General features: G+C 43.7%; 1 protein-coding gene across 8 annotated transcripts in view; it reads left to right on the plus strand.

Moving 5' to 3' along the window:
• Nucleotides 1-14943, plus strand: part of ITPR1 (inositol 1,4,5-trisphosphate receptor type 1) — a 330566-nt gene that overhangs the window by 206694 nt on the left and 108929 nt on the right. For 2 of the 8 annotated variants that reach the window (XM_021069277.2, XM_084989218.1), the window contains 3 exons: nt 2863-2895; nt 11397-11432; nt 12865-12915. The exons of 4 other annotated variants lie outside the window; for them this stretch is intronic. In XM_021069277.2, coding sequence (XP_020924936.2) covers nt 2863-2895; nt 11397-11432; nt 12865-12915 — 120 coding nt within the window. The remainder of the gene's footprint in view (nt 1-2862; nt 2896-11396; nt 11433-12864; nt 12916-14943) is intronic. 2 more of the 8 variants (XM_021069279.2, XM_021069284.2) reach the window with 1 other exon arrangement.

Consider the following 14943-nt stretch of genomic DNA (forward strand, 5'->3'; position numbering starts at 1 on the left):
AAAGCATAGCAGGGTCTTTGGGGCCCTGTAGAAGGTGCTCTCTGCTGCCTCTCCCTGCCTATCGGGCAGGGAGGACACTGCTTTAGCTCCTGGCAGGTGGCGGATCTGAGATGTTGTCACATTGCCTGTGAGAAGGCTCATGGAGAGGGCCAGGGCAGTAGAGGGCAGCAGGTGGAGGTCACTATCAAAGAGTTACCAGAGTTTAGAGGAGGTTCTTAAGCTGTAGCTCAGATCCCTTTTCAGCTGGTAAAGAAATTGGTCCCACAGAGCAGATAGAGGGTAGGAGGCAAGATGACATTTCTTTCCAGTCTGGTTGGTGCCACCATTCCATCCCCTTTGTGAAAGTGAAAATATGCTAAGCAAGTGTGGGAAATGCCACGCAACCGAGGAAGACAGTCTAGAAACCTGGGTTAGTCAGGAGGTCCAGCACCTCCTGGCACTTACATGTGATGCTTCTGGCCCTGCGCTCTGGCTGCTGGAAAAGGCTACTTAACCATTCACTGTAGAAGGCAGTGGGGGGCACTAAATGATTTCTGTTCCTTCCAGTTTGGTTATTGGTATAACTTTGTCCCATCTCATTAAGGCTTTTGGATAATGCCTTTGATAATCTCTTGACTGCCCCTGTTTGACTGAAAAAGGAGCGGGGATAGGCCTACTCCTTCAAGGGTGAAATGAACCCAGAGCCAAAGCACTAACCTTTCTTGGGCAAACCAGTGGGTATTAGTCAATCAAGTACATGATGTGTTCTTTGAACTGGGTTCTCAGGACACAAGGGCAGGTGTTACTGCCATGCTGTCTCCCTGGCTCAGTTTTCCTATTTGTTGCCCCTTACATGGAGCTTGTCCCATGACTCATACCCTACTGGGATATCCAGGGTTGCTCTGTTGCCCTGCCCTCTCCTGAGTCTTCAGGGTGGTTGGATCTGGTCCACTGGGCACTGGCATCACCTGTGGTTTGTGTCAGGCCCTGGAGGAACGAGTCAGATCCGTGAAAAGCCAGTGGTCAGTCCACTTGTCTTGGTCCACTGCCTAAGAAAAAGAGAGAACTATGACCTAGGACGGCAAGGTGGGGGCTGGGCAAAGAAGGTCGGCACATAATTCAGTCATGATCATTTAGGAATTAAAGACATCTTTAACTATTGTGTCCCTTAAATACAATGAGCCAGCAATATTTACCAAGAGTGGTAAATGTTAAAAAATATATATTAGTAAGGTTCACCAAAATAAGTTCCTGTTGTGGCTCAGCAGGTTAAGAACACGACATAGTGTCTGTGAGGATGGGGGTTCGATTCCTGACCTCACTCAGTGGGTTGAGGATCTGGTGTAGGAGGCAGATGGGGCACAGGTACAGATGCAGCTCAGATCTGGTGTTGCTCAGGCTATGGTGTAGGCCTACACCTGCAGCTCCAGTTTTACCCCTAGCCTGGGAACCTCCATATGCCTAAAAAGAAAAAAATAATAAAAATAAAAAATTTTTAAAAATTTAAAAAGGATCAACAAAATAATGTGGAATATAATTTCATGTGATTCTTGTGTCCTTCATAAGCTAATAAACTTATGTATTCAAAGTTAATAAACTTTAAAATCAGGACTTTGCAACCATTCTGTGTGTGTAATGCCTACTAAACTCTGCTTTTAATTTACAGATCAAACCACATTTTAAAAAAAAATAACCACCCATAGCTAAACATCTTTAAAATTTAGCCTGAATCTCCCTATAACTCAGAGAACATCTTCAGGTTCCTAGACCCTGCTTGAAAAGAAAGCGTAGTTATTTTATATATTGGCTGCTCTGTAATCTACTATAGGATTTTTATTAAGCTGTTTTTTATCTAAGTTATTATTCAAAGAGCTTTGCAAAGAAATTCAGACTCCAACAATTAAATATAAATGGATATCTCAGCTTATATAAAAATCTATTTTTCTCATGAATGGTAGTAGCTGTTTTACTACTAGAAAGTTTTTGACCTCAAGTAACATCAGGGTTTTCATTTCATACAAATTATTGGTCCCCTGGTAATTACTAATGCTTCTTTTCTCTAAATGAATAAACTATTGACATTTTCAGCCACCAGTGTTTCTAACAGGAGTTTAGACTTGCAAAATGTAGTAAGTATTAATGAAATGTAAAAAAAAAAGTCATTTGAGGATCATCATTAAACAAGCATTGTGATTAATGCTCTTGTTTTTTCTTTTTCTTGAACTTGATGCTAATAGGTCATTTACTTGTTGCTAATATCATGTGGGTTGTACTAACTTATCACCCTGGGGGAAAATCTTGTCTTTAATCATCAATGGTATCAGGATTTGGAGCTTCTGGGCTTGGGAGATGTTAATCTTACTCTGTGCTTAAATTGAATCTGGATCTGATTGAGCCCAATGATAGTTTGGACCCCCAGATCTCCCACTGAATGGTAAAATGGGTTCAAAGAAAGAATTTCCTCCCAAGATGAGTTGATTGGGGTTGAGTCTTGGACCCTACTCCTTCCCATGGTCTTCTGAACGGATACAGTTCTTGGTGGGGGAACATGGCCTTGCCCATGGCTCAGTTCAAGGGTTCTCTCCACAAGAGAGTGCAAAGGTGCCATTCTGGGCTCTTGGTTAAGTGACCTGTGAGGTTTGATACCTGGCATGTGAACAGTGTGTGGCATCATCCTGCCCGTTCTGTTCCAGAGCAGAACTTGTAGGGCAGAGGTCAGGGGGAGGTGTGGTGCTGTGCAAAATGCCCCCACCTCTTAAGATGGTCACAGTCTAACTTGAGTCAGTGAGAAGAATACAGTGACAAAGTTTCTAACACTGAGCTCACTCTGTATTTTCTTTCCTAACACTTCTTCTTTTTCTCCCCCCTTTTCTTCTTTTCCAGCTAATTTCCATTGATGAATTGGATAATGCTGAGGTCCTAATTTCCTTTTTTTCCCCATGTCCTGTGGTGATGTTTCTGTGACCCTCTTCCAGTGAACTCTGTTGATCTGTCCCTTAGTCTCTGCATCGTGCCATATCTGACTGTGTAGCATGCCTCTGGGCGTGAGTTGAGTCCTTCGTGTCTGTGTTAGCATTTCCCACGAGTTTGTTTGTCATTTGTCCTTGGAGATCCCATCTGACTCTAGACAAAGACTTTCTAAATTGCAGTAAGATTTCAGTCATTCACTGTCTAGAATCTCAACTGAATTTGCAGTTGATGCTGGCTGTTAACCTGTCTCTGAAACTCAATATGGATATTACCATGAGGAGATTTTCTGTCTGTCTGTAAAGTACCAGTGCACAAACAAATAACTACATGAGTATAGTTTGGAAGTATTAAAAAAAAAAAAAAAGGGCAAACCGATATTCTTGGTCTACAGGTTGGAAAGCGTTGAGTGTGAGGGGTCATATAAAATTTTGTCAAAGTGCAGTGCAAATTCTGCAGTGCTTGTTGAATCTTTCCAGCTGCTAGCTTACCATGGGATTAGGAATGTCCCACATCCTTGGCTTCTCTTCTAGGAAAACCCCCTAGAGATCCAGAAATTGAAATGTCATCTGACGGGTTCTATACTTCAGTATCAAATGAGTTTCATTTACCCGGAATTACCCTGGAGACGGAGAAGTGGCCATTTTGTTTGGGATTTGAAGGTCTCTTAAATATTTTCTCTCCTGTGAATATTTTTTCCACATTTCTTGCCATGTTTTTAGGATGTAATACAGGTTTGGTAAATGACAATAGAGAAAGGATTAACACAGGGAATTAATATATATACTTAAGCAGGCTTAATTGCTTAGCAAATCAGAGCACACTGGAAAAAATTCGATCTGACTTTTAATTTTCTGGTTCACTTCTTTGGGTATCTGGTCATTCTTTTGGTAGCTTATTTTGATGGAATAGAGCTACCAAATAAAATCGGAGGCCCGCTCTAATACCTACCACTGTCATTTCAGAAATACCAAGAGATGGTTCAGGTACACCTAAGAAGAGTTCGAATCCCAGACTTAAAACTGAAAACAATACGAATGGTTATGAGTTTGGTTCAGTTCACTCAGGAATGGAGCTCAGAGAGGTTAAGTGAGTGGTCTTCGAGCACACACAACCAATGACTAAACCAGAACTAGCTCTGCTGCCTCAGCAGCTGGCCTGGAGCTCTTATGTGTCAACCCTGGTACATTCTGTAAGTGCATACTTTTTCTTATACCTATCAACGTGAACAGGTGAGGAGGCCAGGCTCTCTAGGTTGCATGGAAAGCAAGAAAAGCAAAAGGTTATCCAGACCCTTAACCCTTTCAACTGTAGTGATTTTTGCTGCTTCCTGTTTAGTCTGCCCTCTTCCGGGTTATTTGTGGGGCAGCAACACATCTAATGCTGAATTTTCTTGTTGACACCTCTTGGTATTCATGTTTCTACCTACTGTCGCTGATTTGCACTTTCCCTCTGAAATACTAAGTTCAAGTTTCTCTTTGCCTAAGTACAAATTAAGTCGGGAGAGGAAAACCTTCCCTCATCGGAGTCTGCAGTGTTATTAATATACTGTTTTGCTCCCTAGTAATCATTGGATGTGTTTGCTTGCTCAAGATAGAACTTGGGTCTCCTGGCTAGGAGTTTATTGCTTGCTTATGGAAAGATTCCACAGTTGGAGCAGGTGTGTTTATAATTATACGCTAGGAAATAGAATACTGTCTGTTTATAAAAGAAGAATGTTCTGGCAGCCACTTGGATTCTTTGAAAATTCCCTGAGGAAGCAACTGTGGATCCCCTCCTCGTTGTTACCCCTGGCAACCACCAGAGCCCTGGGACACCAACACTCTGTCCCCAGGCCCTCGGGCTGGTGGATCTGGCCTTCTGAGCAGAGATGCCTGATGGGCCTTTATCATCCATGTCTGTTCGGGAAAAGACCACAGCTACTGAGGTTTCTCTCCCACCAAGCCTTTTGTTTGCATGTACGGGTAGAAACCAGCAGCCCACAACTGTAGTTGTGCAGAAACTCCGTCAAGAATTGCGTGAGAGTCCACTCTGGCCCTGGATATAGGCAAGCTCCCCAACTAAATTGCAAAGCAGCACTTCACACTTGAGACGTTGTGCGGAACCGCCCCTGGGCCAGGGTACGGCACACCTGGAGAGCTGTGAGCCTTTGATTGGGGAAGGACCCCGCCCTTCACTGATAAAGGCCAGTTGGGCATCGCAGGAGAGTGGATATGCAGTGAATGGCTTGGAAGATACAGTGCCTTTTGAGTCTCTGTCAGTCTTTGAGAAAGGAGAGTGAGGTGAGGACAGAATCAGAGTTCCTGCGAGAAAAGTGCATGGTGTGGGGCCTCTCCAGCTGTCTCCTAGAGTGACATGCCCCTCGAAACCAGGAAGAGGAGGGCTTTCTTTCATTTCTTTATTATTATCATTTTTCACAAATCACGAGGCAGGGTCTCTCTCCTTACTTCCTGATTTCACCTTGTCCTTAGGGGGCAGGAAGAGGACAGGTAATGGGAGAAGGGTAAGGAGCTACTTGCTTAGTGTCTGTTCAGCTTATTCCTGAGTTGGTAGCTTGATGAACTGTTACCTTTGGACACACACAAATCAAGATAGGGAATGTTTCTGTCCCCCCCAACCCTGGAAGGTTCCTGCATCCACCCCTTCTTGGCTTTAAACAGACTCCGATTGATGCTTGAGACATTCATTTCTGTGACTCATGTTTGAGTGCCTGTTCTGTGTTGCTAGGGGATTTGGATACAATGGTGCCCCAAATAGGCAGAGTGTCTGCCCTTCTGGAGTTTATGGTTTTGTGGGGGAGATAGACAATAATACAAATTAATGTTAAATGACAGGCTGTCAATGAGAAATGTAGGAAGCTGAAGTACATGGGGTCATGAGGACATGCAATTTAAAAACTTTTACCTGGGCGAGAAAGGTCATGACAGGTGAGGACAACTGGCAGGTGACCATGGAGCCACTTTTCCTAAACTGTGAAGTTCTGGGCAAACCAAAGGTTTTTTTTCTTTTTCTTTTTTTCTTTTTTGATCTTTTTAGTGCTGCACCTGCGGCATGTGCAGGTTCCCAGGCTAGGGGTCGAATTGCAGCTATTGCCACCGGCCTATGCAACAGCCACAGTCACACTAGATCTGAGCTTGCGTGGTGTAGGTCTGTGACCTACACCATAGCTCACGGCAATGCCAGATCCTTAACCCACTGAGCGAGGCCAGGGATAAAACCTGTGTCATCATGGATTCTAGTTAGATTTGTTTCCACTGATCCACGACAGGAACTCCACAAAAGGGTAATTTTGATAAAGTCCTCTAACTTCAAGATGAGGCAGTGGGTAGAGCAGTGACCTACCTCATTTACATAGATGCCTCTTTGGAGAGGAATGGCGTGTTTAGAAAGTGTGGGCTGTGGCTCAGTGGATGGGCTGCATTTCTACATTTGGGAGATGTGATCCCCATTCAGTCACTGTCACTTCAGACTCTTCAGAGCCATCAGTGTCAGTTTGCAGCTTCAGCCTCTTGCCATTTCAACAAAAAAGCAAGGTTGTCATTTCTACTTGTTAGGGCGGTTGCAGCCTGCCTCTGTCTGCCTTTCTGTCCTTAGCTTCTGCCCCCGGGAGCTACTTCTGCAAGCAAAGGAAAGCCACCGCCAGTAAAATTTAGGGGGAAGAAAACAGAAGAGAAATGGGAGAATTATTAAATTTCACCTTCAGGGGGCGTTCTCATGACGTCCAACCCAGGGTGGAGGTGTCCTACTTTTTTACATTGCTGTGAACTGCTGGGTTGGGCACCTGCCAGCATTCAGGCAGCAGTTACATAAGAGCTGCTTTTTTTCCTGGAATTTAGGCTCACTGCTGATGTGTGACCTTCAGCAGTAATTGCCAATAAATGCAGCAGGGCTGTTTACTGTTAGACACTGGCAACCAGAGAGCAACCAAGCTCAACTCGGAGCACACAGAAGCTATTGCAGAATCTGGGGAAGTTTTTTTTTTTTTTTTTTCTTCCTTTTTCTTTCTTTTTCTTCTTCTTCTTTTTTTAATGTTGAGATGATTCCATCATGACTGAAGTTGTATAATTTAATCAAGTCAGAATGCATTTTTGAAAAATGAATTTCTCTTCTGACTGCTGATGAACTTTTCCTATAAAATATAGATGAAACTGCATCACTGGAACTAAAATATTTCTTCCTTTGTTTCTAAAAACAAATGCCATAGTAAAGGACATTGGGTTATTATCAAATGGAAAGATTTAAAATTTTTCTACTAAAATACTAGGTAAGTTCCATTTTAGCTCAGTTTTCTTGCAGGCGTTCTGTTTTCTTAATGTGGCTTTTCAAAGGCTCAAGAAAGACAGGACCCAGCAAACATATTTGCAAGGCCATTCGCTATTTGCTTGTTTATTTTTTCCCTCCTCTGAGATTGAGTGGGTGAAAGGAACTGAAGGCTGATTCATGGGGGTTGGAAATTATAAATTCTCTTTGATGGGCTGATAATTAGATCTATAATACAGCTGCATTTATTGAACTGTATTCAGCCTCTGCTAGGGTTGGTTCATGGATGGAGACAGCTTATTTCAAAGGAAAATTTTAGAAGCCCAGGGATAATAGGGTTCATGTTAGTGGCAGCAGAAAACAGAAGGTATTTCTATGGCTGTGCTCTGTGCTGGCCTGTAATAGACACACATGAAACTGATGTATATATGTATGTGTGTACAGCATGTATGTGAGCATGTGCTGCTGTGCACATGCCATAAATAATAACCCTAGGAAGTCTCTGGGTTTCTTTTTATTTAAGGACAATATATAATGTCCTTCATTTATGCAGAAGTACATCCCTGGATAAAATGTTAGGAACATTATGTATAAAAAGCGATCATTTCAGGGTCTTATCTGCCCAGATCTAGTTACTACTCCAGTGCTGTGGTTATGATGACCTAATTCATGGCCTCATCTGGGAAGGACACTCGGGATCCTTTTCGTTGAAATTCATTTTGAGTTTTTATTTCAAAGCCCATCATTTGAAATCTTTTCCCTATGAAGTCTGATTTTGCTGACCTTGACTAAAAGCCCTGGGAAGACTTAAGATCTAAGAAGAAACGTGGAGAGGCAGTAGGGAGCAATTGTTGGTTTCCAAGTTCAAAACCAGGCAACATCACATCATTGCCAGTCACTGTTGGTTTAGGGAGACTTCACCTTGACTGGAGGCATCAGACTCTGAATATAGTGTCTGGTACTGGGATGAAGGCAGTACAAGAAAAGACTTGTGAAATCCAAACATACTCATTTTCTCAAAATATTCTCCCTTAATGTGTGGTCATTGAGGATGACCTTCTGTGTGGAAAAAAATTAATTTTGATTATAAAAATGTGTTGAGAAAATCAGTTCATTCATTTACCAAACATTACCTTTTACTTTGTGTAGCATGGATTATATTTATGTAGCTGGTATCCTGTTTGAACATAGATAGCTTATTAATAGGCTTATATTTTTCAAAATTGTGGCTTTCTGCCATAAAAGCACCTACCCACATGGCAATAGAGCTGAAATCTTCTTAGGAGGGAGTGCTAGCAAAGGCTGTTGGTTATTTTACCAAATTCTGTGCCAGGCTTGATTTGGCCTTTTCCGTCCTGGAAATCATTTTAGGTCCTATTGGGTTGTGTTATTTAGGGAACTTGCCTGTTAGATATTATGAAGTTTACGAAAACATACCAAGCATTAGTTAATGTCTTCATTGGAAGAAATCCTAAATAATACCCGCTCCAGTCCCCTTGGCCTGCAGGTCAGGCAGTAGAAGCCCAGAGGGGTTCAATGATTGGCAGAGGGTCACACAGAGCATCAGGGCCTACATGAGCCACAATCACGTGATTCCCGTCCATTGCTCTCAGTTTTTGCATTCTGTTTGATGAGTGGCTAGAATTAAAAGTGTCCTCCTCCTATTTAAGTAGTGATTTCTGAAGCTGAAAAAAAAAAAAAAAAAGTCTGCTGTCTCAAAAGTCTTTCTGTAATGTTCTGATGAAAAAAGATCAATAGTTTTAATTTTTGGTTTAGAAATTAAATGAAACCAACATAATATCAGTATAGGCAGACCATAGAGTATCAGTGCAATCATAAAACAGAAACCACTAATCTCTGAGTGCTTAAGAAATAGTTGCAGGAGTTCCCATCGTGGTGCAGTGGAAACGAATCCAACTAGGAACCATGAGGTAGTAGGTTCGATCCCTGGCCTCACTCAGTGGAATGAGGATCCAGTGTTGCCATGAGCTGTAGTATAGGTTGCAGACATGGCTTGGATCTGGCATTGCTGTGACTGTGGCATAGGCTGGCACCTGTAGCTCTCATTAGCCCCCTAGCCTGGGAACCTCCATATGCCAAGGGTGTGGCCATTAAAAAAAATGCAAAAAAAAAAAAAAGAAATAGTTATATGCTACCTATGACCATTCTAAAAGAATTCAAGATGCTTCTTTAGACAAAGAGAATTTTAAAAAGACACACCAGTTCCATTTCCATCTTCTTTTTCTTTAACTTGTATTTTGCTTGGAAAGGGAGTAAAAGGTAACTCTTTAGGTTCCCACAGTAAATCCATGCCTGTAATCCTTTGGTCCTGATCATATAGGATCAGAATCAAGGATGTGTTGGTGGAATGTGTCCATGGCAAATTGTAGAAGATAGGTAGCACTTTTTTCTACCTCTATCTCTGATGGCTCTTAAATGCATGGAAATTTCCTTTAATTCTACTTTTTCCTACGTGTCCTTTTTGTACTAAAGGCAGATGGCACAAATGTTTGCACAGTTTTGATTCTTTAGCCTAAAGCATACAGAATGTAAGGATAGAGTTAAAGTGTGTTCTTGGATCATGATATTATTTAAATCATCTGGACAGCACATACACCTGACATCTGATATTGTTTGTTTTCCTTGCTAGTCAAGACCTTGCTACCCACTCTGTGCCTCCCCGCCCCAACAGGAAACTGAATGCTTCATAGGGAAATTTTCTCCCTCCGATTAGCAGAGTTGGACTCAGGTCTGAAAGCTCCTCTGTCCAGAGTTGAGTGAGCAACCATACTTTTATGCCTCCTTGTCCTTGGTAAATCAGTTTAATCTTTGTGCTTAAAGAGATCCCTGGTATCTTTACATCATTTTACCTGTTGGCAAATAGAAAAAAATAATAATAATAAGATAGGAATCATTAGGTTACAAAGTAATTGTCTTATATCATGAGTATTTTTTTTCCATCTTGGGGATCAAACCATAAAAGGGGTCTCAAGCACTGAGCTGGGTTAAGACCTCACCAAATTTCACAGCTTCTGCCTCCCCCCGCCCCATACTTTCAGCACCTGCTCTGGCTCACTGCCCAACAGCCACACTCTGGCCTCTGGCCTCCAGAGAGGTGTGCTCTGTGGCTGGAGGCCCCGCCAAAGGAGGCCAAGGTCAGTCAGTTGCCACGTGAGCCTTGGCTTTATTCCATGGCCCCAGATTGTACCTTGAACCAGCCAGCCACACCTGGTGCATGACTTTGATCCAGGGCAGCCTGGGATGGCATCTGGCAGTTATATCTGACATCAGTCCCTTCTTTGAGCATGTGCCCTTTGGTGAACAGACTGGTGGCACTGCCTTCACGTGGAGCTGTGAACTTTTGAGCCACACCTTCTTTTTAGCTGCCCTACCATTCCCTTCCATTTCCTTAGGGGCCATCATCTTGCCTCTTGTTTATGTTGGACATAATATGGTTGGACATAATGTATATGTATATTGTTGGATATAATGAAATCTAGGGGGAGTCAGAGGCAGTGTGTGACAGGAGGGGGCGGGGAGCCAGTCCCTGGATCCCTGAGGGAGTGCACGGTGTGACAGTGAACCAGCCAGTGACCCTGCAGCTGGGAGCCTTCCTTTCTCCGAGAGACGCTGGGCAGGAGAGGCTTTGTCAATCCCCAGCCAGCTCATCTCTTGCCCACCGATGCAGAGCCGAGATGTGGAGGGAGGAAAGACCCAGGAAGATGCAGTGGCCACAAGACAGGCTTGTCCCAGGAGAGTGTGGATAGGGGGCCATCCTCATCAACCCCCCCACACCCTCCCCCTGAGGCCCCTGGGCATGTGCTGTATCACTTCTCCTCCCTGTGGACCAATGAATTACAGGTGTGCAGTAGTTCCTCCTTTGATATCTTTTTTTTTAAAGATATACTTCCTTCTTGGTCAGTGGTAGACCTTTTTCTCTTTTTCCTTAATACGTTCCCCCCTCTCAGGCCAGTTGTCTCTTCTGGCACAACCACTCAGTTGGGTTTAAAAGAGAGGGTACCTCCTGCCCTCGATGGCTGATAGCCCCTTCTGTGGGTGCCGCAGCCCAGTCATCTCATTGTTGAGCTTGTCTCTCCATATTTGGTCCTTGAGTGTGGGTCTCCGGACTTCTCTGTGGCCCACGAGATGCACGTGCTGTCACTAACATGCTTCGTTTTCCTCCCAAGCAGCTTCCCCAAGCTCCGGATTCGGAGAACTCCACCGAGGTGTGTGTTGCTCCCCTGTATTTGCAGTGCCAGCAAATATGGGACTTGTCAGTGTTCCTGGCTGAGTGTGTGAGTTGTTGTGGAGTCGTGTCTGTCCCCTGGGTAGGTGTAGGAGGGAGGACTCTGGCCTGGCTGGAGCCTGATCCTGGCTGGAATAGGATGACTCGTGGTATAGAAAGTTCTGAGAAGCTGGAGCTTAAACCGCGGGGTCCCCCTGGGGGAGCTTAAACCATAGTGTCCCTCTGGGGGAGCATGTGGCTCTCAGAAGGTTTTTACACAAAACCATTCATCTCCATCTTGAGATGTTGTTGAGAAACACTAAAATATTCAGATTTTTCTGCCATTTCAAAACACAGAACCATGGGTCTTGTGCAGAGATGAAGTAAATTTGAAGTTCTGCACATTCGTCTAAAGTTTTTGTGAGAGCTGCTGATAAAGCTGTAGTTACACAGAGCAGTCTTTGTCTTCTTCCTGTCTCTGCTACCTCAGCCTGCAAAAGAGGGGCCAGAATGAATTAAAGTATCTAAAGTAACCAGAGTAGTTCCCATCATGGCTCAGAGGTAATGAACCCAACTACTATCCCTGAGGATGCAGGTTCGATCCCTGGCCTTGCTCAGTGGGTTAAGGATCTGGCATTGCCCTGAGCTGTGGTGTAAGCCAGTGGCTACAGTTCTGATTTGACCCCTAGGCTGGGAACTTCCATATGCCACAGGTGTGGCCCTAAAAAGACAAAAATGAATACATAAATTAAGTTTCCCAGAAGCTTTTGGGGGGAGACATGTTTCCAACATGAACATTTACTTTCAGAAACAGCTCAGGCATCACAGGAGTCAAAGCTAAAACCAAGTATACTTTATTTGAAAGGCAACATCAGAAATGAAACAGATGATCGAATAGATGAGGTCCAGCGGGGATGCTTTGTAAAGATCAGTCTCTAATATTCTGATCTGAGCTCTGCAGCCTCAACAGTCCTGATGAAAACACTGTGTGCTGGTGGGCTGGGGAGAGCTGAGGTCCCGTGTATGTGTCTGCAGTGATGTTCTTAAGCATGTGCTGTGCAGTTGTGCATGTATGAATCATATAAGGACCTGCCCGGCTGAGTCTTGCATTATAAACTCTTTTGGGTTCTTGTAAATATACATAAGATTGAACTTCCTTTTTATATAATCTTTGCAAAGAATAATACTGGCCCAAAAGTCTTGTGCCTGCTTGTTTTAAATGGTTCACGAGGGTGGGGGATGGGGCGGTTGTTCAGCAGTGTCCAAAGTAAGGGAGCGTCGATCTCTGTCTGGGGGAACCAAACACAGGCCTGTGCTCCTTCTGTGGAAGTGTTTGCTGTGTATGTGCTCTCTGTGTCTTTTATTTGTGATGGATCCTGAGGAGGGGGGTGTCTTCCTAGTGTCATACTGAAATGACATTTCCACATGCTTAGCAGGAGCTTGAACCGAGTCCACCCCTGAGGCAACTGGAGGACCATAAAAGGGTACGTAGTCCTGGATGTTGGGAGCCCATGGCCACACCACTGCCCTCAGCCGCACGCTGTGACTTATAGACAGACAGTTGTTGTTGTCATGGTTAAAGCATTAATTGGCTCGGGACCAACCATAGCCATTTATATAAATGAAACTAACTGGCGATTCCTCCCTGCTCAAGCCCTGCTTCCAGCCACTCTCTAAATATTGACTAAGTTGGCTTTTCACATCCTCTCTTCTTTGTCTGGGGTAGCTTTTTCTTAGGTGTAGTCTTTAAAAAAGTTTTTTTTTTCCCCCTGTAGCATATCATTATGGACCATTTATAATAAACAAAAATGAAAAAAAAGTTAATATACTACTTAGCTATAAAAGCTGCTAATGATTTAGTATTTGCTCCTGCCCACTTTTTCACATACATGAGAATGTGTGCCAGTGTATACACACACACACCCCGCCATTATCATTGGGATTATTCCAGGTATATAGCTTTTGTTCCCTCCTTTTGTCATTTAATATTGTATATGAGCATTTTCTCTGAAAGTCTTTGAATAGTCAGTGGCTGCCTAAAGCTCCGCAAATTAACCAGTACTTTGTAATATTTTCCTTTGACGAACAAATGATCAAGTGTGTACCTCTGTGGGTAGATCCCTAAAAGGGGAATTTCTAGGCCAAGGGGTAGATACTTTCTGAAAGTGCTGCTGATGCATTGCTAAACCATTTCCTAGAAGGTTCCATACGTCTCCAGCATGCTGACCACTGATTTCACATTACCCGTTTTTGGAAAATACCAACTATTCCACTTTTCTAGGTGCTTATCTTCTGCTGATGGCTATGCCTGAGACTTTTACCTATGTTAACACATCAGTTTTTATTAATCCTGAGTTTGACCCAATGACACAACCTTCATCCCATTTCAGAGATGAGGAGATGGAAAGTCAGAGAGCTTGGGTACCTTACTCAAGTCATGAGTTTAGGAAACCAGCAGTCATTGCAAAGAGTATCTAGAAAAGTGTCCTGGAGAATGTTTGTCTGAGATGAACAGGTGGCTGGTGCACCTTCGTTTGGCTCACACTTTAGCCCCTGCCCAGTCCCACCACTTCCTGAATCCATTCCTCTCTCTTGCGACTGGGGTTTCTCAGACTATGACCAAATAAGTGCTTCTAGGAAGTTGGCATTTAGCCCTTCCCCTTCAGCATCCAGTGTCTCCTGAAGTCCATTGATCAAGGGCACCTTACATTCCTGTTTTTTCCATCCTTGCTTGTCCTTCAATAATTTTCCTGTGTCTTGGAGGCACTTGGTAAAGACACATAGCTGTCCCTCAAAGCCCGAGGTTCTTGGGAGATATGGCATTGGGTGTGGCCTGAGTGCATGAACTTTGGAATTAGAAACAGTCCCTCCCTGTGTGATTGGGAGCACATTATTAAACCTCCCTGTGCCTCAGATCCTCCTGCTGTAAAATGGGGATAATGATCTCCACCCCTTAGGACTCGTTGCACAGCTGTGCACTTGCAGCACTTAGCACAGTGCTGGACCCTGAGAAGGGATGTTAATGACTATAGTTGCCTGGAGACTGAGATGCAGCAGTGACTTGATAGACAACAGGAGTAGGAAAAGGAAGGTATTTTTCAGTCAGGGCACTGCTTTCATGCTGACTGAGGTGTGAGAGGCTCACTGCTCACATGAGAGGCCCCTGGTTTTTAAATGGCTGGAACTTGGCAGCCCAAAGTTCCCTTTTTCTCTCCATTGTGTGTGGCGTGAGTAACTTCGTGACTTGTTCAGCAGTGGTCTATGTTCCCACACAGTTCATCAGCCACTTGTTTAATTGACCAAATGAAACCCTTTTGAACCAAGTAGCAAGGCAGGAGCTTGGTTTCTTGGCTATACATCAATGACCTGCCGTTTTCACCATTTTCACCCGACACGTAATGCAAATGAAACTCTTTGCCTTTGTCTCCTCTCGGTCTTAGGTAATATCTTACCCGAGACAAACATCTGATATTTGTTTGCATACTGTTGGTGTAAACTGCTAGGGGAAAACT

This window comes from Sus scrofa, chromosome 13, assembly GCF_054392235.1.
Source record: "Sus scrofa isolate SSC_HxYL_T2T_F1_AM1 chromosome 13, Sscrofa_HxYL_maternal_Yorkshire_Landrace_v2.0, whole genome shotgun sequence".
Taxonomy (NCBI): Eukaryota; Metazoa; Chordata; class Mammalia; order Artiodactyla; family Suidae; genus Sus; species Sus scrofa.